This window comes from Takifugu rubripes, chromosome 22 (assembly GCF_901000725.2).
Source record: "Takifugu rubripes chromosome 22, fTakRub1.2, whole genome shotgun sequence".
In the NCBI taxonomy this organism is placed as follows: Eukaryota; Metazoa; Chordata; class Actinopteri; order Tetraodontiformes; family Tetraodontidae; genus Takifugu; species Takifugu rubripes.
In genome coordinates, this window is record NC_042306.1 from 906,219 (window position 1) to 930,262 (window position 24,044).

Genomic DNA, 24,044 nt, shown 5'->3' on the forward strand with positions numbered 1-24,044 from the left:
GCATCCATGGCCCTGCGATCGGTGTCGGATAGTTCATCTTCCTCTCCTGCTCCTACAGGGCCGAGGCTCAGGCTTCCCTGGGAGGAGGCGACCCAGAGGGGCAGGACTGTCGGGCAGAGCTGGGCGTGGTCGGGCCAGAGGCAAGAACGGTGCAAATGCCAGCATCAATCCTGGGGTACGAGCTGTCACTTGCATGACATCTGAAATTCTGGACGTCTTTGGCAAATATCAGACTTCCTAAAAGGCTGTGCTTGTTTTGGCCTGCAGCTGAAGACATGACTAATTAATTGTGAACGGTGTTCCTGCTAATGAAAGAATGAACTGGAAGGGAGGCACAATTTGTGAGGGACTTTTATTTGAAGATACTGACCTGTTTTTCCTCTTCTCTTTTAAATACAGGTCATCACAATAGAAACACCGTACCCGGTCAAGGAGGAGGAGGAGAACGCCATGCACAACACAGTGGTCATATTCTCCAGCAATGACAATTTCACCCTCAAACAGGTGTTTGTAAATGCTTACATGTGTTTTTTCAGCATTAAAACCTGCCAAAGTGAACGTGCAGAATGTAGCTTGGCTGTAGAGCAGACGGTCGCCGGGGAACTATTTTCTTGGTGCCATTCCTTAATCCTTAAATGAATGAAAAGTTAAAGGAATTTTGAACATACCAAACTGAATTGTACTTCCTAACTAACGGTATAAGTGTCCTGCCTTTGTGGAGTGAGGTCACGAATGAAGTGTTCTTCTTTAGGACATGTGTGTGGTCTGTGGAAGCTTCGGCCTCGGTGCAGAGGGCCGTCTGTTGGCCTGTGCCCAGTGCGGCCAGTGCTACCATCCATACTGCGTAGGCATCAAGGTACATTTACGTTTGAGTTGTGCGTCGTATGGTGGGTAGGAATCAAAAATAGAGCAGCAGATAAACCCCTGACGGCTGCCCTCACAGATCAACAAGGTGGTGCTGAGTAAAGGCTGGCGCTGCCTGGAGTGCACGGTGTGTGAAGCCTGTGGGCAGGCCACAGACCCAGGTCGGCTGCTGCTCTGTGACGACTGTGACATCAGCTATCACACCTACTGCCTGGACCCTCCCCTGCAGAACGTTCCCAAAGACAGCTGGAAGTGCAAATGGTGAGCGTGGGATTGCGTCACTCCAATTATAAATCAAACGTTCTTATTTAGACTCACTTCGTTTGAAGTAGACTTCGTTTAATTGAACTAGTCTGTTAAATTTCTCATCAGCTGTTGGTTAAAAATGAAATCGCGCTTGTGTTTGGACGTGTTCTAAATGATGTATGGCTGCAAAATACCCATTTTATTCAGCTCTGATGAGCATTGACTTCCACTAAATCCCACTTTTTTGATGAAACCTGGTGGAATGACCTCTGCCGTCCACCCTGCAGGTGTGTGACCTGCACCCAGTGTGGTGCCACCACCCCGGGCCTGAGGTGTGAGTGGCAGAAGAATTACACCCAGTGTGCCCCCTGTGCCAGCCTGGTGACGTGTCCCATCTGCCTGGTGGACTACAGCGAGGGCACCACCATTCTGCAGTGTCGTCAGTGCGACAGGTGGGCGCCGTTCCTCCACACGCGCCGCTGCCTGTCTGTGTGCACGCCGGTAACACGACTGCTGTCCTCCCACCCTCAGGTGGTTCCATGCATCTTGCCAGAGCCTCCACTCGGAGGAAGATGTGGAAAAAGCTGCAGAAAATGGCTTCAACTGCACAATGTGTCGGACCTTCAAGAGCACGAAAGGTGTGGGGCAGTTATTCTCCAGCTAGACTGGTGTGTGTGGCGCCTGTGTCGGTGTTTTGACTCCTCTCCTCTGCTGCTGCAGTTGTGGCCAAGGCCAGAGACGTCATTGACCCCCAGGTGATGACCCAAATCTTCACAAAGGCTAAAGAGATGGGTAAGTTGGCTGCTTCAGAAATATGGCTCCTCCTCCAGAGGTCGTTTTCCGTTAACTGACAGTTATATTCCTGACGATACCACCCAATATTTCCAGACCTGTCCAGGACTTACACCCAAGATGGCGTCTGCCTGACCGAGTCCGGCCTTTGCCAGCTGCAGAGCCTCTCTGCTACAGCGTCACGCCGCAGGAAACCCAAACCAAAGCTGAAGCTGAAGATCATCAACCAGAACAGCGTGGCGGTGCTTCAGGCCCCGCTCGATCCCCCCTCAGAGCATTCTCGTGATGAAGACATGGAGGACAACAGAGGTACTTTAGGCCATCACACTGGATCCTATATTGGTCTATTGGATCCCTATATTGGTCTGTTGGATCCCTATAGTGGCCTGTTGGATCCCTATAGTGGCCTGTTGGATCCCTATATTGGCCTGTTGGATCCCTATATTGGCCTGTTGGATCCCTATATTGGCCTGTTGGATCCCTATATTGGCCTGTTGGATCCCTATATTGGTCTGTTGGATCCCTATATTGGCCTGTTGGATCCCTATATTGGCCTGTTGGATCCCTATAGTGGCCTGTTGGATCCCTATATTGGCCTGTTGGATCCCTATAGTGGCCTGTTGGATCCCTATATTGGTCTGTTTGATCCCTATATTGGCCTGTTGGATCCCTATAGTGGCCTGTTGGATCCCTATAGTTGGATCCCTATTGGCCTGTTGGATCCCTATATTGGCCTGTTGGATCCTTATATTGGCCTGTTGGATCCCTATATTGGCCTGTTGGATCCCTATATTGGCCTGTTGGATCCTTATATTGGCCTGTTGGATCCCTATATTGGCCTGTTGGATCCCTATATTGGCCTGTTGGATCCCTATATTGGCGGGGGGGGGCAAGGATGTGTCCATAGGTTAATTCTGAAGCACCCTCCACGGGACCGTGACGGCTCCCTTTACAGTATTTCTGGGGCTCAGTAGAACTTCTGGGGGGGCTGCTGTGCACGTTTATTCCAGGTCTCCCTGCACCAAATACCTCCAACAGTTTTGCGTGAACACTTGCTACGAAGCCTTCTGAGTGTTGCTGGTTCTGCCCGCTGCGGCCCCGGGGGCCGTCGGGCTTTTCTTTCCTTCGGGGCTGGTAACCGTGGGGGGGCTGTACCTTTGGCAGAGGCAGAGCTCCTGGAGTGTGAGGTGAAGTCTGACTCGAGCCTCGAACGAGAGCCTGTGGAGGACGACTCCAAGGGGGCGGACAATGGCAAGAAGAGAAAGAGGAAACCGTACCGGCCGGGTAAGGCACCTGATTGAAGGAGACGGCTTCCTTGAAGCGTGAACCAAAGCACATTTGTGCACTACATGCTTGAATCTGCAGCTCTGTCATTTTCAAAGGCTTTTATCCAGGACTTTATACGTCTAGAATCGTCTATATCTCTTATAAAACCAGATGTTTAAAGTCTTTTTATGGACTTATTGCTAATACATGAATGATTGATTGATTGCTTTCAGGAATTGGGGGGTTCATGGTTCGCCAGAGGAACCGTCCTGGTCAAGGTCCGAGCAAGGCCAAACGGTCCCTCTGCAGAAAGGATTCTTCTGGCTCCATGTCGGAGATTCCTGCTGGGAAAGATGAGGGTTCGTGTTGGGCCACGTGTGCATCATTGGTGTGTACTCTATAATCCTGACCCGTCTGTTGTCCTTTTATCTGTAGGATGGTCCGAGACGCTGCCCGATACACCGGTGGACGAGCTGCCTCCAGGACCAGAGGTCCCTGAGAAGATAAAGAAGCGCTACAGAAAGAAGAAAACCAAACTGGAGGAAGCTTTTCCAACCTACCTGCAGGTCTGTCGCCCCTGGCACAGCAAGGTCTGGGCAGCAATCGAGGGCTTTAATGGCTCTAATGGATTAATGGACTCTTTAATTGCCGTGGAATTCCGCCTGTCTGCTGTTGCTCTTAAATTTTCCACGATAGATGCAACTTATTGAATATTTCAAGTGCAATATTTTAGCTGCTTTTTAAAATTACCCCCAACGTGTGTCTCGTTGTCTGGCGTTGTCCTGCCAAGTCTTCATAAAACGTGTTTGAAACTCACCCCAGGGAGGGTGGGGGGTGCACGGCACACGGTCTTGAAAGCATTGTGTTGCACGGAGCTGTTTCAGAAGAGGGCACGGTCTAGATAATCCCACCACAGAGCACGCTCGCGCCTGCCCGTGCACATTAGAAGGGTTCTGAATCCATTTTAACTGGCTGAGAGGCTTTAACCACCCGTCATCACTGTCCCCCTTTGTGGACGCAGCACAGACCTCTGATGTGCATTAAACCACTGACAGCTGTCAGTGTTGCTCTTAATAGCAGCACTGTGGGGGCGTTACGCTGAAGCCGAGGGTCCAAGTACTCTTCATTAATTATAGAAATCGCAGCACAACGGGCTTTTAACGTCTGTTGTGCGATAAAGAATAGCAGATTACTTTTAGGTCTAAATGTTTGGGCTGGTGGAAGATGCTGGAAAATGAGGCTAGCGCACAAATAAGGGCTTCAGAGCTTTGCACAGGTCCCCTGGGAGCACCCTTTATTCTGTTTGTGCAGCTCTCGGGGGGGGGTATGTTTGTGTGCGTATTTAAATGACACCTCCACTAGCATTTAGCTGGAATACTGACTTTGATCAGCGATTTGAACAGGAGAGGAGGTGATTTATTGTCTGGCCCTGCTGCGGTTGTGGAGAGCCGACTGGTCTTGGCTGGGAAACCGTGCCTTCGCCCAATGTTTTGTCTTTTTGTGTTTAGGAGGCATTTTTTGGAAAAGATCTGCTGGACAAAAGCAAGCAGAGCAGACATCAAGGAGTAGAGACGGGCTTGCTGGAAGAGGGCCAAAGCCAAGTGGAGAGGAAATATTCTGCCTCCACATTCCTGGACCCTTCCTCAGACCCTCTGCTCAGCGCCTCCACAGCTGCCCTCCCCACCAGACCTGCTGCAGGACGTACGTATATCAGCTGGCCACTGGATCCCCGGGTGACCTGCGCTCCCTACCAACGCAGCTCACGTGATTAGAAACGTGCACGGTGTTTTAGCAGATGTAACTACGAGGACAAAGCCTGTTGTGTTCAACAATACACAACGCACGATAAGCATAAACGATAAAAAATAAGACCGTGAAGCATTGTCACCATTACCAAGCCCTTTCTACATCATCCAACAATGGTTCCGTATCATATTATCATGTCCATTTAACATCATCATTTATCATTTATGACGGTTTGGCTTTCTTTTCCCTTTTTTTCCCCCCTTTTTATTTCTTCTTCATCTACAGAGCCATCTGAAGAACCATTAGTTGATCTTTCCGATGTTCTGAACACTGATCCAGACATCTTGGGAATGCTGGGAAAGCCGAGCGCTGACTCTGGTGCGTGATACGTATCTCACAAGCAGCTTAAAGGTCACCCAGCTGTGGGTCGCTAATGTCCTCGGACACCACGTGCACAATGCTTTCACCTTTAAATGATTTCTTTTGCTCACATTTTTTAGCAGTACCTTTATTTCAACCCCCTGATTTTATCTTTTGTTGGCATCGTCTGAACCGTGTTGTGCTTTTTGTTTCTGTCATCACAGTTATTTCAATCATTTTATCTGGTTTTGGGTTCTTGTAGGTCTTGATTTTTGCCCCTTCCAGGTTGACAGCTCACCTCCTCCTTTTGGTAAGGGTGCTCTGGCCTACTAATCCCTCGCTTTAGTGCATTCTTCCTCTCTCGCTGTGCGTGTGTTGAGCTTTGAATGGATAAAAGCTGCTTCATTCTGTCCTTCAGCCTTTTCCGATTGTTTTAACACGGATTGCTTGGTGCTTCCCTAACCCAGTCTTCTGTCAAAAGCATATGGTGTCTCACTCTTTGTCACTCTTTTAGAACTTTGACGTCTTATTTTAGTCTCAGTTTGCAAACCATTTGTTTTGAAGTGATGCAGGAAATGTATCTGAAGTCTTTTAATGTAACGAGCGTCTATCAGAGATGAAATCTGCCTGTGCTAATGGAGCTCTGATTATTTCCACGGGTGTTGTCGTGTGTTTTAGCAGAGATTTAAAGACTGAGGTGATCTGGCTTCCTCTTAAAGGAAACAGGACGTTGGTGTCATTAACATGTCGTTATACTTGTGCTGAGAAGCGCTATGACCTGTCTCGTCTCTCCACTGTTCCTACGACACTAACAAACAGGAACCTCAAGAGAGCTGAGCTCCGTGGGCTCTTTGAACCAAAGGGTATTTATGATATTTTCTACCTTGTTGCGTATTTCCTCAGCTGGGCTGGACATTGGACCTCTGACAGACAGTTCTTCAGTGGTGCCCCCATCTCAAATGGGCCGGAGGACCCCTCGATCCCTGCCGGAGGAGCCCCTGGACGGCATTCTTAGCCCCGAGTTGGACAAGATGGTCACTGATGGTCAGTGTGACGCCCCAGACAGGAATATTTATCTTATTTACAGTATAATTTTAGAAGCTAAGTCATATAAATTATGTTTTGTTTTTTTAGAGTCAATTCTCAGCAAGCTCCACAAAATTCCAGGTTTGTAGATCCGCCTTTCCATTCATACCCGTCTTTGGCTACTTGGGATGCATTTCTTCCCCATTTTTTGAACTAGTGTATTTATTTTGTTGCTGAGTCGATTGTGTTATAGTTGTGCATTTCCTGTGTTACAGAGTTGGGGGGCAAAGATGTGGAGGATCTCTTCACCGCTGTCCTCAGTCCCAGCACCAACCACCCACCTCCACCACCACAGGTGCCTCACCCCCAGGGTCCAGGGCCCTTTCCCACCACACCTGGCGCTAGAATGCCTCACCCCAACACAGGTACCTCTCTCCACTCCGGAGAGGACACTTGACATTGATCTGCTGGCTTTGGGAACCTTTTCCAAACCTGTCCTTTTTAATTCCCACCCAGGAAACCCCATGTTTCCACGGATGCCGATGATAAATGGTTTGATGGGACCAAACCAACAACGGTTTCCTACAAATCAAGGAGCAGGTCCCTGTATGCCCGACAATTTCCCCCCCCTTAACCGAATGCCTTTCACTGACAATCCAAGGTACCGGACTGTGCTGTCCAATGTGAATGTTTAATTATCTCTTTTTTTTTATGCATGAGATGGAGCTGAGTTATCTTTGTTGTTATAGGGACAAAAAGTTTAATCAAATGCCTAAAGAAGCAGTGGGGCCATGGCCCCCCTCTGCCCATGGCCCCGGGCCTGCCCCACCTGGACCACTGCCTGAGGGAGAGACTGAAGCCATGTCCAATGCCCAGAGGAGTACACTCAAATGGGAAAAAGAGGAGACGCTCGGAGAGCTCGCCACTGTTGCACCAGTTTTATACACCAATGTCAATTTTCCCAACTTAAAAGACGAATATCCAGGTTTGTGTATTGCAGAGAAACAGATTTTTGCTTCTTGTAAGTGCTGTTCTTTCTAAGGAAATGAAATGTGGAGTCCACCAAATTTACACTTTTGCAAAGGAAAGCTCTCAGCACCTCTTGGCTGCGATTGTCACTTAAAAAGCTGTTAAGATAAGGTCAGTGGGTATGTGAAGCAGTAGCCGTTGCTCACTGGGCGCTGCCATGGACAGGACATTTCATTTTCCACCACGTTTGTGTGATATGGTTCGATATCTGCAAACCGTTGCCAGTCGGCGTTTCCTCGTCAAGGCTGAAGTGTCTGAATAAATGAAAGAGAACTTTCTTTTTTTTCCTTTTTTTTTTTGGTAAAATTCTTTAGAAATTAGAGTGTTAAAATGATTAAATATCTTCTGCTGAAATACATTGTGAGCTGGTTGTCATGACAACACATTTCATTCTTTTCACAGACTGGTCTACAAGAGTAAAGCAAATTGCAAAACTTTGGAGGAAAGCTAGCTCTCAAGACAGGGCTCCATATGTGGTAAGATCACTCGCTAAAGTAGCCCTTTGTTCAGCTCCACGCTGCTCTGATCTGATCAGTTGGCACTTTAAAGATCTCCGTCTTTATCAGCCAGTCATCAGCCGTTTGATTGGCCCTCATTATGAAGGCTGATCCAGGTGTGTGCAACACTCGGCACGCTGGACGTAGTTATCTGCTCCAGATGGCAACAGTGCGAGACAGTCGGGGTTATTCGCTTTGTCTGGCGAAGCACACGGTCCCACCAATAAGGAAATAATCTCACGATAGCACAGCGTTCAGTAAATATTTCACAGGTATTGAGCCTTCAAGATTTTCTTGTGGCTGTAATTATATTTGTCGGGCTTTTTGGTTGCTGTATTTACGTGGTTGAGTGAGGAACTGCCAGTAATTCCTGGTCTTGCTATGTTAAATAGGCAGAGAAAGCATAAACCTTCCAGCCTCACCCTCGATGCCAGTGAGCTGAAACCTACACGTTGTTCATCTCTTCCATTTCCCGTCTTGTTTAATGTGTTTTTTGATTGCTGTTTAGCAAAAGGCAAGGGATAACCGAGCAGCCCTGCGCATCAACAAAGTCCAGATGTCGAATGAAACGATGAAGAGGCACCACCTTCAGCAGCAGCAGCAGCAGCCCCCTGAGGTGTTTGATCCCAACATACCACTAGACACAGAACTGCTGTTTAAAGACCCTTTGAAACCAAAAGAGTCAGAGCATGAACAAGAGTGGAAGTTTAGACAGGTAAGAGTGTATGCAATGAAGCCAGGCAATGCAGCGGCAGGTCCACTTTATATTAAGACAGCTAAGAAGTGGTGGTTTAGTAAAACTCCATAATCAGCTGCACTATCCTCAACATTAACCCTGATGACATTGGTGGTTAGTAGGTCCGGTTCATTTTTGGCATGACTTGACAGACTGATATATATCCCATCCTTTTGAATGTCTAATTCTACTTTCCATTGTTCCTTTTCCGCAGCAAATGAGGCAGAAAAGCAAACAGTTGGCCAAAATTGAGGCGACTCAGAAACTGGAGCAGGTTAAAAACGAGCAACTTCAGCAGCAGCAGCAGCAGCAGGGCAACAGCCAGTCGGAAGGGAACGGCAGTAACAGCGGGAGCCAGAGCCCAGCCTCCCAGCCCAGCAATGGGAGCATGTCCCCCATGCAGCAGCACAACTCTAAAGAAGGGTTTGTGAGGCCGCAGCTGCCGGGCACGCCCACCCAGTGTCCTCCAGAGGACGTCTTCTTACGACCTCCTCCTCCTCCTCCGTCTGGCCCTTCCTCCCAGCCTCAGTCCCCCCAGGTATTTTCACCCGGATCCTCTGGGTCCAGACCCTCTTCTCCATGGGACCCGTATGCTAAAATGGTTGGGACACCAAGACCACCAAATATTGGGCCAAATACCTGTCGCAGGATACCCATTGAATCTGGTAAATCCCCCTCTGCTGTAATGGAACACCAGGACAGAGGGAGGCCTTCTCCTGCTCATGAGTCGTTTGGCTCGCCAACATCTATGAGCAGTGACCCTTATGCCAAACCGCCAGACACCCCGAGGCCAACTAGTGAGATCGACCCGTTCCTGAAACCCATTGGTCCCCCCAGGGTCAGTCAGGCTGCACAGGGACGGCCCCCGATGGGTTCTCCGGGCAGAGACCCCTACTCAAGGCCTATGATCAGAAATGAAGCTTATCAGCGGATGGCCCAGAATAGGATGATCTTGTCCGACCCTTACTCAAGGCCGTTGCTGGCACCGATTCCCGGAAGCAACGAAGCGGGCTCGGTCCCCCTGTTCAAAACTCCCATGCCCCCTCCTCAGACTCAGGATGCCTTCAGCCGCCCAGGTGCTCATTCTGCCGAGAGGTTCTCCCAGAATCACCAAAATGACCCTTACGCGCATTCCCCTCACACACCAAGACCATCGGGAAACGACAACTTCACCAGTCCTCCGAGGATAGGACAGCATCACCCTCAGGTGCACCCGTTTGCCCAGCCAGGACCAGTCAATCAGATGTCCAGGAACCCTTATGCTCATGCACCTTCCACTCCCAGGCCTGATCATTTCACGTATGATCCCTTTGCCCAACCTTCCCAGTCTCCAGGCAGTCGGTCCACAAACGAGCCTGGTTCCCAACCTCGCCCATTTTTTGAGTCCTTCGCGCGGGCTCCTGGAACCCCACGTCCCCACGACAGCTACGGACAACCTTCGAACCCTAGCCCGTCTTCGGACCCTTACTCGCAGGCTCCTTCGACTCCTCGTCCTACTGGGATGAATCAGTTCTCCCACCAGGCTCACCCGGGACAAAGAATGTCACCTTCCCATTCAATGGACCCTTACGCTCAACCACCAGGTACCCCGAGACCCTCTGTTGGAGAGAGATATTCCAAGTCCCCGGGGAGCCAGAGAGGGCCACTAGAACCATTTGGTAGTACCAGTGGCCCATCAAGGTCGGATGGCAGTGACATGTTTTCCCAGCCGGGAGCCCAAAGACCGATGCCTAATGACCCATATGCGCAGCCTCCTGGAACTCCACGTCCTGGACAGGGACCACGATTAGGACCGATAGGAAGCCAGGATCCTTTTTCTTCACCCCAAGGCAGGCTTCAAGAGCCTTTTCCCCACCCAGGCTCCCAAACCCCTAAACACCCTAATATTTCAGAAGATGGGTTCACTCAGTCGCCCTCCAGGAGACCTGGCCAGACACCTGGCCATGACCCTTTTGAACAAACCTCCATGACCCACTGCCCACAGTCAACGGAGAAAGTGGAAATGAAAGATCAGTCGGGCGTCCGGAGCAGTGGAACGGTCCCACAAGCCACAGGCCAACTGTCCACCTCACAAATGCCTGGTGCTCCCTCTGAGGCTCAGAGTGTTTCTCTGGCTGAGAGCGAGGAGAGACTAAGACAGGTACGGGAACTTTATGTTTAAGGCTTAATATATTGTCCTGATGCCGCAGAACACAGAAAAATCATCACGAGCTTTGGCCTCCGATGGGGAATATGTTGGCCAGAATGAACAGAAAACTTCCCAAAAGTAACTGTAATAATCAATCAAATGTCTGTGCTTATTCTTGTGTTAACAGAGGCAACGGATTAGAGAACTAATCCTCAAGCAGCAGCAACAGAGGAGTGCAATCCGTCAGGAGAGGGGACCTCAGGACCTTGCTGGTAATCTAACTGGAGCACGAGCCTGGCCCCAGGAAGCTAATGTGCAACAAGGGGAAATGTTCAACCGACCTCCTCCTCCTTATCCAGGACAGGGACCCATGAGAGGTCCAATGCGCTTTCCTGGACCTTTTCCGGGTGATCAGCGATTCCCTTTTCCTAACGACGGTCAAGTGCCCCGGGGCCTGATTCCTGGAGATCCAAATTTGAGACATCCGGGACCAAGGTATGTATTGCATCATTACACTTTACATCAGGAGTTCTGTACTTTAGAACGCCACTAAACTCTCCGCATTTATATGATTCTTTCCATTTAAGAGTGGCATTCCCACCTCTTGGACCCCATGGCCCTCAGGAGTTCTTTCAGCGTGGGCCACACCCGGTGCCAGATGTCCCTCCTCAGATGAGACGGCCCATGCCGGCCGAAATGGCGAAGGGTTTAGGAGGCAACTCCATGGGGATTCCTCAGCACTTCTCAGCCCACGGCGTGCCGGTCCAACAGCACAACATAATGGGCCAGACCTTCATCGAACTGCGACACAGAGCGGCGGAGAACAGGCCGCGCTTGCCCTTCCCACCTGCCGCCATGCCAGGAAACATCGATCTTAACATGCACGTTCAGAGGCCGCCGGGATTTCCAGGTGTGCCTGATTCAAGGTTCCCTTTAAATCAAGGGCTCCGGATGGTCGACCCCATGGTCAGTCAGGCCGGGCACGTGCAACGGTCCGGCAGCATGGACAGTCTCCATCAGCACGCCCAAATGGCAGGAAACGGCGATAACAAGCAGTCTCCGTTGATGAGATCCATGAGTCAGCCGGCCTCCAATGAAACCCAGAACATGCCGGCCTCGGTGGTTCTGGCTGTACCTCCCGTTGGGCAGATGGAGAACGTCTCGGTCACCAGCGGCGAAGCCGTGGAAGAGAAACTGGATGCAGAAGAATCGGCAGTCAAAGATCTCGAAGACGTAGAAGTGAAAGACCTGGTGGATGCTGACTTGGAAAACCTGAATTTGGATCCTGATGATGGGAAAGATTTAGACTTGGAGACAAACGACTTGCACCTGGATGACTTCTTAACATCTGGGAAGTTTGACATCATAGCCTACACAGACCCCGACCTTGATGATATCAAGAAAGATATGTTCAATGAGGAGCTGGATCTCAGTGACCCGATCGACGATAACGCCGACACCGCGGACATCAAAACCCAGAGCGCTGGTGCGGAGGCTTCAACCTCGGGTTCCTTACTGGTGCAGCCGGAGGCGCAGCCCCCTGCTCAGGTCAAACTGGAAGCTCCTGGGGCTCAGGACTCTGGGTCAGTGGCACCTGGTCCAGAAATTAAAACAGAAGTCAAAGACTGTCAGAAAGCGGCAGCGGTTGGCGAACACCACGCTGCCGGAAACGCCGTAACCTCAAACCAGCAGGGGGCGCTCTCCAGCGCCACTCCGGTTTTGTCGAGCTTACTCATTAAGCAGCAGCCTGAAGAGCAATCATTAAATCCAATATTGGAATCTGTCAGTCAGGGAGCTAACCTCCTGACCCAGCAGAACCAAGCCGTCGACACACAGTGTAATCCTGGAATGGTCATGGCTCAAACACTGGCCGACGCCGCCAGTGCAGGAGAATCTTCTATGGCCGCTTTTGGAGCGGACCACCAGGCCGCGCTGGCTCCGGGAGTGGACCCGAGCAGTCTGACCCCGGCCCAGCAGACAGCATTAAACCAGGCAATGGGCCAGAACAGCCAACACCGTCCACTTCTGTTGGAGGAGCAGCCACTTCTGCTGCAGGACCTTTTGGACCAGGAGAGGCAGGAGCAGCAGCAGCAAAGACAGATGCAGGCCATGATACGACAACGCTCCAGCGACTCCTTCTTCCCTAACATCGGTAAATAATTCAGAGCGCCACTGTCTGCTGGAGAGTGTCGTGTTTAAGGTGTGTCTTTTCTCATGGACATGGCTTGTCACGTGCAGATTTTGATGCCATCACTGACCCCATCATGAAGGCTAAAATGGTGGCCCTCAAAGGAATCAACAAAGTCATGGTTCAGAACAACATGGGAATGGCCCCATTGGTCATGAACAGGTAAACAAACATATTGAAGAAAGTCATATAAAAGTAACTTTCCCAAAGAGGAAATTCAAATATCACAAATCCTGTCATTGTGGCACTATTAAACAATGATATTGCGTAACAGTTGGAGTTGCCTAACGACATCTGAACTGCTTGGTTGCAGAATTCCTCCTGGTCCTGCTCCACCTTGTCCAGAAAGCACGCCGCTCCCTCCACAGGTTGTGGGACAGGTAACTGACTTATTTGTCCACTCTCGCAGTGTTTTACAGTGTAACGAAACGCTGTCGGCTGCATGTATGTGATCGTGCACTTTATTACATTCAGGATGGAAAGTTGACGCAGGTTGCACGACCAAATCCTCCCAACTTTGGGCCGGGATTCGGCAGTAAGTTTGTTCCCAGCTTCTCTTACATTAAATGCTGTCAAGATTGCGAATAAAATCCTTATTTTTTTCCTCCTTTCAGATAATGCTCAGCGGGCTCAATATGAAGAATGGCTCCAAGAGACCCAGCAACTACTTCAAATGCAGCAGAAGTTTCTGGAAGAAAAGATCGGAGCTCACAGAAAGTCAAAGAAAGCTCTGTCTGCCAAACAAAGAACAGCCAAGAAGGCGGGCAGAGAGTTCCCTGAGGAAGATGCTGAGCAGCTCAAGCATGTTACAGAGCAGCAGGGTGTCGTGCAGAAACAACTGGAGCAGGTAACTGGTCCACATCTGCTGTCTGCATTGAGGACGTTCTGTCTCTGTCTCTGTCTCTGTCCACCCAAATAGCAGAACAGGACGGACAACAGTGCTGCCTTTATCTTTTCCAACTGTACTGATTGCGAGTGATATAGCTAAAACGTTCCGAAAGCTCACGTTTTGTCAACGTTCCCTTCCTTGCAGATCCGTAAACAGCAGAAAGAGCACGCCGAGCTTATAGAAGAGTACCGGGTCAAACAGCAGCAGAATAACATGACTCCCATCATGTCTGGGATGCACCCTGTGCCTGGACCTGCCGGTATGGTGCCCGGGGGCCCACCCATGGTCCCTGGGAGACCACAGTTGGTCCAACCCCCCGTGAATACCATGATGCAAATGCCACTTCATCCAGGCCAACCAAATGCCCCTTGTATGCCGAACCCCCCGCCTGGTTGGCATCCTGGTGCCCCCGTGCCCATGGGTGGCCCAGGAATGCCGCCTATAATGCCCCAACAGCAGGTAGCTGTGGGAAACCCGGGTCAGCCTCATCCGTTACCCATGGGTAACATGCCCCCACACCCACAGATGCCTGTGGATCCCCAGGCCCCGCAGGCTCCACCGGTTGGCATGAAACATATGCAGACGGGCCCGGTGAAGTTTGATGACAACAACCCGTTCAGCGAAGGGTTCCAGGAGCGGGAGAGAAGAGAGAGGCTTCGGGAGCAGCAGGAGAGGCAGCGCGTGCAGCTCATGCAGGAAATCGAACGCCAGAGAGCCCTGAAACACCGCATGGAAATGGAGCAGCAAGGGATGATGGGAGCAGACGGCGGCATGGCCCCACTCAGTCAAATGCCCTTTTTCAACTCCGACCTGCCCCAAGACTTTATGCAGCCTCAGAGGCCCGCCATGCAGCAACAGCAGCACCCAGGACCAATGTTCCCCCAGCAACACGGCATGCAGCCTGGAATAGGTTCGCCACCAGGAACGTGCATGCAGGGCGAGAGGAGAGCCGTCGTTGGGAATGGACTGATGCCCCGTGACATGGGGCACGGCTTTGGGCCTGATGCCCCTGCTCTCCAGGCTGCTAATTTCCCTCACGCCCAGCCTAGATCCCGTCAGGTCAGTGGGCCTGGGATGTTGCTTCAGATGCCTGGTGAGGGTCCACCATTTGGAGGCGACACGTCGACACCCTTGCCTTCTAACTTCCCGGGCTCGGGGCAGTCTCTGATCCAACTGTACTCCAACATCATCCCGGACGAGAAGGGGAAGAATAAGAGAAATCGCAAGAAGAAGAAAGACGACGATGCCGATTCCATCAAGACTCCTTCAACTCCACACTCTGACCTCACAGCCCCCCTCACGCCTTGTGTCTCGGACACCTCCTCCACCCCCACCAGGAACGCCCACCTGTTCAGTGAGCAGGACTTGTCCAGATCTCCACTGTTGGGATCTTCTACTCCGAGTCACTCAGAGTTGGAGAGGCAGCTTTCTGGAGGTCAGTCTGGATCCTCAGGAGACGCAGCCAGAGCCCAGGACCACGACAGCATCCTTAACAACATCAAGTTGGAACAGATGGACGTCTCGGAGTGTCATGGACCACGAGAAGGCCATCTTGCTTCAGACATGAGCTCTGTGAAGGAGGAGGGTAATAAAGGGAGCGGATCACCTTTCTCTGCTGGACAAAGTCCAAACAAAGGAGAGGCTGGCAATGAGTTACTGAAGCACCTTCTGAAGAACAAGAGCACCCCACCTCCTGGCATTTCCCAACAGAGGTCAGAGGAGAGCCAGAGGTCTGAGGAGGAGGATCCAGCAGACTGCAAATCCCTGCTGAGGCAAAGCTCAATGGACAGCAATGGGGTCAGTGGGGCTTATCTGAAGGCCACAAACCTCGTCACGTCATTCAAATGTTCATTTTTTTGATGCAACTCGTCAATCTCGTGTCCAGGCATGCTCGGATGGCACCCCGGACTTCCCCGGACCTTTGCTGTCTGACCAGGAAAAGAAGAAAGGGAGGAACAAAAGGTCTCAGAAAGGAGGAGAGAAGCCCGCTTCACGCTACAAGAAGAGGAAGAAGGACGGCGAAGAGAAGCAGCTGATGCATCCCGGCTCCGACTCCGTCATGACCCAAATCAAGCAGGTACATTTGTGTTGGGGAGGGAATGATTGGAGATTCAGATCTGCATCACATCTCAATATCTGAATAATTCATCGCCTTTTACATGGAGTCGTTAGCAAATGCTCCACTGGAGGAGCACCTGCATGTTTATTTATCATTAATCATCATTCGAGGGGATTTTCCAAAGATTCCCAAATATTGGTGATCTGATGTTGCTGCTGTGCCGAATTTTGCTGCACTGTAAATTTAGAGGTTGATGATTAGATGTTGCTTTTTCTGGTCGTCCAGAGTTTAGAACTTATTTATGATGATTTTGATGTGGAAAATAACTGTTCAGCTCATTTTTCATCCATCTGTCCTGGTGTAACCGAACGCTACTCACTTTATGGTCGATTTTTAACAATTGTCAGTTTAGATTTTGTGGGGTTTGTTGTTTTCTTTGTGCTTCGTGTGTGAACATGCACATTTTATTGGGGTGCCCCATCACATTTTGAGTATTTGTGAGTCTCGCTTCGATACTTTGGAATTCCAGCAAACGTGAGCACACCCGCGTTGTCCCTGGATGTTTGTCTGAGTTATTAATGGAACAAAGGACAGATCCATGTGTCACTATTGCCTCACACTTATTGCACCACCTGCTGGTGCACAGTTCTGCAGAACAATGCTATTGTCCTGCTCGTGCTTCCCTATGAATTCCGGTATTTGGGCCGTGATCTTCCTGACGTTTTGCCGTCCTCGAGCGGCTTTTTTATTCACGTTGGCGTCGGTGGGCTCCGTGTCTTTGCCTGAGTGGCAGCAGCCTGGTTTGTGGCGTCCTGCCGCACGTCCCCAGGCATGTTGCTGCAGCGCTGCCCTCAATGGACCAGGACTTCCCATCCCGTCCTCGGATCGGGGACAGGAACAATAGTTTAATTTGTGTTTCATTCATTGCTCTATTTCTGATTTTCTTTTTCTTCTCCTGACACAGCAACTGTCTCTCCTGCCCCTCATGGAGCCATTGATCGGGGTAAACTTTGCCCACTTCGCTCCCTACGGCAGTGGCCAGCTCAACGGCGAGAACCTTCTCTCCGGTAGCTTTGGCAGCGCCTCCTTAGACGGAGTCTCTGACTATTACTCCCAGCTAGCCTACAAGGTAAGACGCGCTGACTTTAGTAACTGGATAAGCCGACTTGTCCGTGGCATGATGTTCTGAGACGGTGCATTGTTCCTTCAGCAAAGTAACCTGAGCAACCCCCCAACGCCACCGGCCTCCCTGCCCCCCACCCCACCACCTGTGAACCAGCAGAAAATGATCAACGGGTTTGCCACAACGGAAGAGCTGGCCAACAAAGCTGCTGCCATGGGCAAGTTTTCCTTAAGCTTCATCCTTCGCACGTCTGGTTCTTCACGCACGTTGAGTCGTGTCCCCAGGAAACGTTGTGGATCCGTTCAGGTTCTGGTTCATCGGGAACGCAACGTATACCGAGCAACCTTTGACATTCTGCAGCAGCTGCAGGAATCAGATGTGGATGAGCATTAGAGAGGGTGTGCACTGCCATTAACGCCTCTCTTTCCTACAGTGTCCAAAGGTCTGGTTCCAAAACCGCTTCACGTCCCTTTTAGAACTGAGGAAGACCTTCTTGCTCGCGCCATCGCGCAGGGACCCAAAACAGTGGATGTGCCGGCCTCCCTTCCCACGCCTCCTCACAACAACCAGGAAGAGCTCAGGTAACGGCTGCATTTCACTCTCACTTCACGCTGCTCCAGCGTCGTAATATCCCGAAATGAACTATTCAAGCCGCCATCTCCGGATGGTCGATATGACTTGAGCAGTTTCGACCGAGGTCTCTGTCTCTATCTTGACTTGACAACAGCAGACAGGAGCCTTGCAAGGACAGAGACACGCCTGACAGTTTTGTTCCATCCTCATCACCTGAGAGTGTGTTTGGCATGGAGATTAGCCGCTACCCGGACCTGTCACTGGTGAAGGAGGAAATGCCGTCCCCCTGCCAATCTCCTGTCCTCCCCATGCTTCCTGCAGCCGATGGGAAAGGTAAACGCAGCATTCGGATAGCCTAGTCTTGCTACAGAGGTGGAGAAGTGATCATCCTTCTCATTTTCTTCTCCAGGTTCAGCAATCAAATTGCAGGATATTAAAACGGAGCCTTCTTCCATGTTCCTGGGCCACCCCTTTGGTTCCATGTCTACTGAGTCCAGACAAGGGCTGGTGTCTGTGGCCATCACACTGAGACCGGCTGCAGCAGAGGTGGGGGTGCTGCTTTGTCTTAAAATATCCCACTTCACTCTCTGACCCCAGATAGTCAGAAGGAAGCCCCAAGAATGGATTTCCCTTCAACATCTGCCTGACAAGGATGTAGCGACCTTCATCCCTGTGGATGCCAGGGTACAGCCGGTGTCCTGTGTCAGCGTGGGGCTGCTTAGCGTTAGCATGTACATTAAAAAAAAAAGCGAGGTCATCAGTAACGTCCACTGACTGTATTTGTGTCTGTACATTACATGAACGTGATTCGTCACTCTGCATCACAGGGAAGCAGCTGCAAGCCAAGATTTAGGAAGGTGGTAACGGTCCGATCAATAATCTAGTGTGTGCAGCGTAGCAGAAAAGCTTTAGATGTGCACGTTTACGAGGCATTATAAGATGACATGACACCATCGTAATATCACTGATATGTTTCACCGTCTGCTCTTACAGAACATCACAGGGGTCGTGGCAGCCATTTCAGACTTGCTGTCGGTCAAGATCCCCAGTAGCTACGAGGTCAGCAGCACCCCAGACAGGGGGCCAAGAGTGGGCCCTCAAGGCATGGAGGCTCACGCCCCGATGCTGTACCACGGACAACGAGACAACGGAGGACTTCACATACGGCCGGGACACATGATGCGGCCCAGTGGGGGACATGAGCTGATGCAGCAGCAAGCACATAACTTCCCGTTCCATCTGAACAGAGCAGGTGAGAAGCAGCCATAAGAGCTCCACCTGAAGACGTGGAACGTGTTGACACATGTTCCAGCATTAACGTTTAAGAGACGTTTCCTTTGGCTGCTGCTGCAGGTTTAGGTCGAGGGCGGGATGAGAGGATTCCTGCCAGCCCTGGGTGTAAACCTCACTGGTGCTGCCACTGTAAGGTGGTGGTTCTGGGAAACGGGGTGCAGAAATCCACCAAAGATCTGCCCGTCCACATCAAGGTATCCAATTCATCTGGTTTGAGCATTTCAAATGATAAACAGGTCAGCTGCTCCTATTAGACCCAACGACTATTTCACGTCTGATAGTTTGAGTAGGGTCACCAGGTGTCGTTCCTCGATGCCCAGACATTCAGGAATATATTATCTCCTCTACGCCTCAAGGCTGGGACACGTGCGCGTGCACACGCCACAGCGATTCTGCTGCGATTCTGCTGCGATTATGTTGCGATTATGTAAATCCTGCCTGCTGGTGTTAAATCTATTTAGGATCACTTCCGAGGCTAAGCAGCGTAGCCTTTAACTCCAGCATATTTGGGCTGTTTAAATGTTTCTGATGTTTATTTCATAAGTTGTTTTTTACACGTCTGTGGAGCTCCGGCCCTCCACAAAGCTCTCACTCCGTCTCTTGGAACTACTGATTTGTCTTCTTAGGAATCAGGCGTCCGTTTAAAATCGGAGGAAAACCTGGTGTTCTGCAGCCACAGCTGCTTCCTTCTCTACTGTTCCTCATCTGCCCTGCAGTCCCGAGCGTCCGTGGAGAGAAAGGTGTGCAGGACACACAGATAAACCCGGGCTCATGGCATGTCCTAGCGACGTCATGGATCTTCTCTTATCTTTCAGGAATTAAGCTCCCCTCTCCCGGTGTCGGAGCACACGGAGAGTCTTTCTAAAACGCTGCACCAGTACAGTAACAACATGTCGTCGCTGGACGTCCACTGCCTGGCCCAGCTGCAGCCGAAGCAGTCTCCTCCTTCCACACCGCCTCTCTCCTTTCCCACAGCAGGGGACGCGTCCAGGATGGAGACCAAATCGGATGCCATTAAAGTCACGGTGAAGCTGAAGGCCCGGCCAAGATCCCAAGATGGCTGGCACCAAGGAAAGAGGCAGAAGGGGCTTAAATGGAGGAAGTGGACGATCCAGGTGGTGGTACCGCGGGGGAATTCCCAACTTCCTGATGAAGACAAGATCGATGAGCTCCTGAGCAAACTGGGCGCCTCTCTTCGCCCCCCCGCTTTGCTCCGGGACCACAGACGATGCTGCTTCTGCCACCAGTTCGGAGACGGGCTCACGGATGGCCCGGCTCGGCTCCTCAACCTCGACCTCGACGTGTGGGTTCACCTGAACTGCGCCCTGTGGTCCACGGAGGTGTACGAGACGCAGGCCGGCGCCCTGATCAACGTGGACCTGGCCCTGCGGCGCGGCCAGTCGGTGCGCTGCGCCTACTGCCAGCACACGGGGGCCACCAGCGGCTGCCACCGCCTCCGCTGCACCAACGTCTACCACTTCACCTGTGCTCTGCAGGCCCAGTGCACCTTCTTCAAGGACAAGACCATGCTGTGCCACGCCCACAGGCCCCGGGGGAGCGCGGGACACGCGCTGGAGCACGAGCTGCGCTGCTTCGCTGTGTTCCGACGCGTCTACGTGCAACGAGACGAGGTTCGCCAGCTGGCCACCGCTGTCGGGCAGCCCGAGCTGGGCTACACCTTCAGGGTGGGCAGTCTGGTGTCGCATTCCATGGGCCAGCTCACCCCGCTGCAAATGGCCGCCTTCCACTCCTCCACCGCCATCTTCCCGGTTGGCTACGAGGCCTGCCGTATTTACTGGAGCATGCGCCATGGCAACCGCCGTTGCCGCTACGTGTGTTCGGTTGAGGACAGAGAGGGGCAGCCCGAGTTCACCATCAGAGTGGTGGAGCAGGGCTACAAAGATCTGTTCCTGACGGACACCTCAGCCAAAGGTGTCTTTATGGTTTCATGTCATTCCCGTAATTCTGTTTCTCACACTTCTGTCGGTCACCGTTGTGTTTTTGTCTCGCTGTGATCAGGGGTGTGGGATAAGGTCCTGGGTCCTGTCGCCGACAAAAGGACGGAATCGGGCACTCTGAAGCTGTTCCCCGTTTACCTGAAAGGGGAGGACTTGTTTGGACTGACTGTCCCCGCAGTCGCCAAGATCACCGAATCGGTTTGCAGCGGTTTTTCCTGACACGGACGATGTTGAAGTTCAGATGGATCCCGCGTCGTCAGCACGACTTCATCCCTTTCCCCCTCTTTCATTTCAGCTCCCGGGAGTGGAGGCCTGCGAGAGGTACTCGTTCCGTTACGGGCGAAACCCCCTGGTGGAGTTGCCCCTCATGCTCAATCCGGCCGGCAGTGCCCGCGCTCAGCCGAAGACCGGCTCCCCGTACACCTCGCTGGTCATCAGGTAACACCGGGTGCTGCTCAGCCACGGAGCTCTATATGAGCCGTTTCTAACCCTGGATTCTCCTCTGTACGTCCCATCAACCACCTAAAGGCCCCAGCAGCAAACTGTACCCAGCAGCAGCGCCCGGTCCAACCAGAACGTTGCCCAGGGAGAAGGAAACAAGCCTCCAGTGGTGCATCCCAGATCTTCTCAGTACCGCTGGATGAAGAGCGAGTGGAGAGCCAACGTCTATCTGGCTCGGTCACGCGTTCAGGTGATCTGGGCTCCTCGCGTTAGCTCAAATGTTGCTGCTGCACAATGGTTGGTCACAAACGCTCATCCTGACCGGCCTTTTCCAGGGCCTGGGGCTGTTCGCTGCTAGAGACATGGAAAAGCAGACCATGGTGATCGAGTACAACGGAACCATCCTCAGGAAGGAGGTCGCCATCATGAAAGAGAAGATCTACAGATCTCAAGTAAAAAGCCTCTCGTGGGTTGTCTGTTTTTCTGGTCGAGGCCTCTGTGTACTGACGGTGAACCTTCCCTGACAGAACCGAGCAGTGTTCATGTTCCGCATCGACAGCGAGCATGTTGTTGATGCCACCCGCACCGGAGGGTTAGCAAGGTAGAACCCCCTTTCATTCATGACTCGCACCTTCGTACCGATCAGACCTTTCGTTGTAATCATGTGTTTGATCCTCGTTTCTGCTGCGACCCCATGAATCTGCTGCTTCCAGCTCCACATCCATTCGCTACAGTCACGTTGCTTCTGTGGTTCTCAGGTATATCAACCACTCTTGTGCGCCCAACTGCGTCGCTGAGGTGGTCACGTTTGAGCGAGGTCACAAGATCATCATCAGCTGCGTCCGCAGGATCGCCAAAGGAGAGGAGGTGAGCGTCCCTTGTTGCACCCTCACGCTAGCTTTTGGCCAGGGGGCAGCCCTGACCCTTCCCTCCCCTCCTCCTGTCTTCCAGCTGTGTTTGGACTACCAGCTGGACAGTGCGGAGGGCCAGCACAAGACAGCCTGCCACTGCGGAGCTCCGGAGTGCAGGAAGTGGATCAACTGACGAATCTAAACACATTCCTCGCCGTGACGTGTGTTCGCTGCCATCTCTGCACAGAGGAAAAAGGCTTCGCACTCGAGCAGAAGGGCCGGGCCCCGGAGAGGTGAACGGATTCCCACGCACGTTCATCGGGGCGGGGCGAGGCCACCTGACCAGGATGTGACTTGTGCCATATGTGGGGGGCTCTGCTGCCAGACGCCTCCGCCAGTATGTATGTATCTGTGTGTTTGGAGTACATGAGGTGCGGAATCCACCAGCGAATGGGAAAGCACTGTGCAGGGTGCGGCCTTATTGCTTATTAAGGGCAGGCCCTTTGTTTCATACTGTTAATGTATACGTATGACTAAATGTAGACATCACTGAATGAGGAATGTACAGCAACGAGTACTGCGAAGGGAATATTAACTTGCACTAAAAAAGAAAATAAACAAAAAAAACCCCACAGACACAAACTTTAAAGATTACTTGATTCCATGAGTCAGTTTTATCATAGGTCTCTGTCATGTGATTTGTGTGGAATTCGAGAGGTTTTTGTATTTATTACCGAGTGAATGAATTTTATTCTCAAAATGATGAGATTGATTTAAAGAAGGCTACGTTGCTATTGTTTTTGGAGATCGAGGAAGACATGCTGTTACTTTTGTATAAATGTACATAAAGAAAACTATAGGAATAACCGACCAAATACTACCTTAACCTTCTCGATGTTTGGCTGTTTTGTTTTGTTTTTTTTTAATTGTTTTTTTTCCTTTTGTTCTATTTGTCATTGAAATTTATTTAAAATGGACGTTATTTCATTTGGAGAGTATATATTATGATTATTCTGTACAGAATTTGTAATATAACCACAATAATTCACAAAGTATTTTTCTTGTATTAAAAGTAAGGTATTGTAGCGTAGTGTTTTGTGACTTACACATACTTTGACCACTCAAAAAACAAAAAAGAAATATTTTTGTCGACTAATGTAAGGAATTACCAGAGGAAAAGAGGTTCACGTAGTCAGAGATCGGTGTGATCTGTTTGCTGTCGATCAGGTTTGATTTTAAAGAACTGTGAATTAGATTTAAAAAAAAAAAAAAAACCCCAAAAATCCTTTTTAACTTTTTAACACAAATAGGAACATTGACGTGTATTTTGCTGTTTTTTCGTTCCGTTTTGTTTTTACCTGTGCTTTTAAAAAAAGAAATAACTCAAGGTGCAAGCGTCCAAGGGAGCCGTGGGGAGTCCGTCGACCCGGTGCTGGAGGAGCAGGAGGAGCGCTCCTGCCCAGAACTGCCCGACCTTGTACCCTTTGGACCGGACACAACGTTCTCCGGAATCAGAGACGTTTCTTACACTGACACCTCGCCGGTCACGTGGCAGAGAAATGGAAGTTTTTGCGTGCACAATTTCAAGTCGACTGTAAAATTTTGGAGGCAGTCTGAGAACTTGTAATGTATATGGCATGTATTTTTTTAACTTTCCGAAGACTCAATTGTATATATTTTCTCAATGAATGGTTGTAACAAAATTGTTTCTTGGATATTTTTCTTCTCTTGTATGATATCATCCTGCCAGTGTGTTTGTGCAACTTTTTCTTGGTCGTGTAGTCCGATTTTGTTTTCTTTCTTTCTTTTATTTCCTTTTTTTGAACTGCCTTTTGAAGTGTACAGATTATGAGGTTTGGAGTTTGTGGAATTGAATTTAGAAACATTTACAAAAATAAACTATTTTACATGTTTCCTTGTGTTAGTGATTCCAGCCAGATGAAGGAACTATTTTCCTCTAAAACGTTCTGCCGACGAGA

At 50.7% G+C, this 24,044-nt stretch overlaps 1 protein-coding gene across 8 annotated transcripts in view; it reads left to right on the forward strand.

The window, feature by feature from the left end:
* The window catches only part of kmt2cb (lysine (K)-specific methyltransferase 2Cb), a 43,315-nt gene extending 19,337 nt beyond the window's left edge, over positions 1–23,978 (forward strand). For 3 of the 8 annotated variants that reach the window (XM_029830390.1, XM_029830396.1, XM_029830398.1), the window contains 46 exons: positions 59–175; positions 400–504; positions 752–856; positions 944–1,125; positions 1,398–1,562; positions 1,642–1,748; positions 1,831–1,902; positions 1,999–2,211; positions 3,067–3,186; positions 3,402–3,527; positions 3,604–3,734; positions 4,677–4,869; positions 5,200–5,292; positions 5,537–5,584; positions 6,178–6,318; positions 6,409–6,441; positions 6,576–6,725; positions 6,817–6,961; positions 7,050–7,285; positions 7,732–7,805; positions 8,335–8,541; positions 8,777–10,702; positions 10,878–11,185; positions 11,278–12,842; positions 12,929–13,040; positions 13,192–13,258; positions 13,353–13,413; positions 13,493–13,725; positions 13,912–15,564; positions 15,653–15,844; positions 16,791–16,955; positions 17,037–17,166; positions 17,383–17,530; positions 17,677–17,855; positions 17,932–18,068; positions 18,516–18,774; positions 18,876–19,009; positions 19,442–19,555; positions 19,631–20,747; positions 20,835–20,971; positions 21,069–21,211; positions 21,302–21,464; positions 21,550–21,666; positions 21,742–21,815; positions 21,973–22,081; positions 22,166–23,978. In XM_029830390.1, coding sequence (XP_029686250.1) covers positions 59–175; positions 400–504; positions 752–856; positions 944–1,125; positions 1,398–1,562; positions 1,642–1,748; positions 1,831–1,902; positions 1,999–2,211; positions 3,067–3,186; positions 3,402–3,527; positions 3,604–3,734; positions 4,677–4,869; positions 5,200–5,292; positions 5,537–5,584; positions 6,178–6,318; positions 6,409–6,441; positions 6,576–6,725; positions 6,817–6,961; positions 7,050–7,285; positions 7,732–7,805; positions 8,335–8,541; positions 8,777–10,702; positions 10,878–11,185; positions 11,278–12,842; positions 12,929–13,040; positions 13,192–13,258; positions 13,353–13,413; positions 13,493–13,725; positions 13,912–15,564; positions 15,653–15,844; positions 16,791–16,955; positions 17,037–17,166; positions 17,383–17,530; positions 17,677–17,855; positions 17,932–18,068; positions 18,516–18,774; positions 18,876–19,009; positions 19,442–19,555; positions 19,631–20,747; positions 20,835–20,971; positions 21,069–21,211; positions 21,302–21,464; positions 21,550–21,666; positions 21,742–21,815; positions 21,973–22,081; positions 22,166–22,258 — 12,099 coding nt within the window. In that variant the 3' untranslated portion in view covers positions 22,259–23,978. The remainder of the gene's footprint in view (positions 1–58; positions 176–399; positions 505–751; positions 857–943; positions 1,126–1,397; positions 1,563–1,641; positions 1,749–1,830; positions 1,903–1,998; positions 2,212–3,066; positions 3,187–3,401; positions 3,528–3,603; positions 3,735–4,676; positions 4,870–5,199; positions 5,293–5,536; positions 5,585–6,177; positions 6,319–6,408; positions 6,442–6,575; positions 6,726–6,816; positions 6,962–7,049; positions 7,286–7,731; positions 7,806–8,334; positions 8,542–8,776; positions 10,703–10,877; positions 11,186–11,277; positions 12,843–12,928; positions 13,041–13,191; positions 13,259–13,352; positions 13,414–13,492; positions 13,726–13,911; positions 15,565–15,652; positions 15,845–16,790; positions 16,956–17,036; positions 17,167–17,382; positions 17,531–17,676; positions 17,856–17,931; positions 18,069–18,515; positions 18,775–18,875; positions 19,010–19,441; positions 19,556–19,630; positions 20,748–20,834; positions 20,972–21,068; positions 21,212–21,301; positions 21,465–21,549; positions 21,667–21,741; positions 21,816–21,972; positions 22,082–22,165) is intronic. The other 5 variants (XM_029830394.1, XM_029830391.1, XM_029830395.1 and 2 more) reach the window with 5 other exon arrangements.
* Positions 23,979–24,044: the final 66 nt, after the last annotated feature.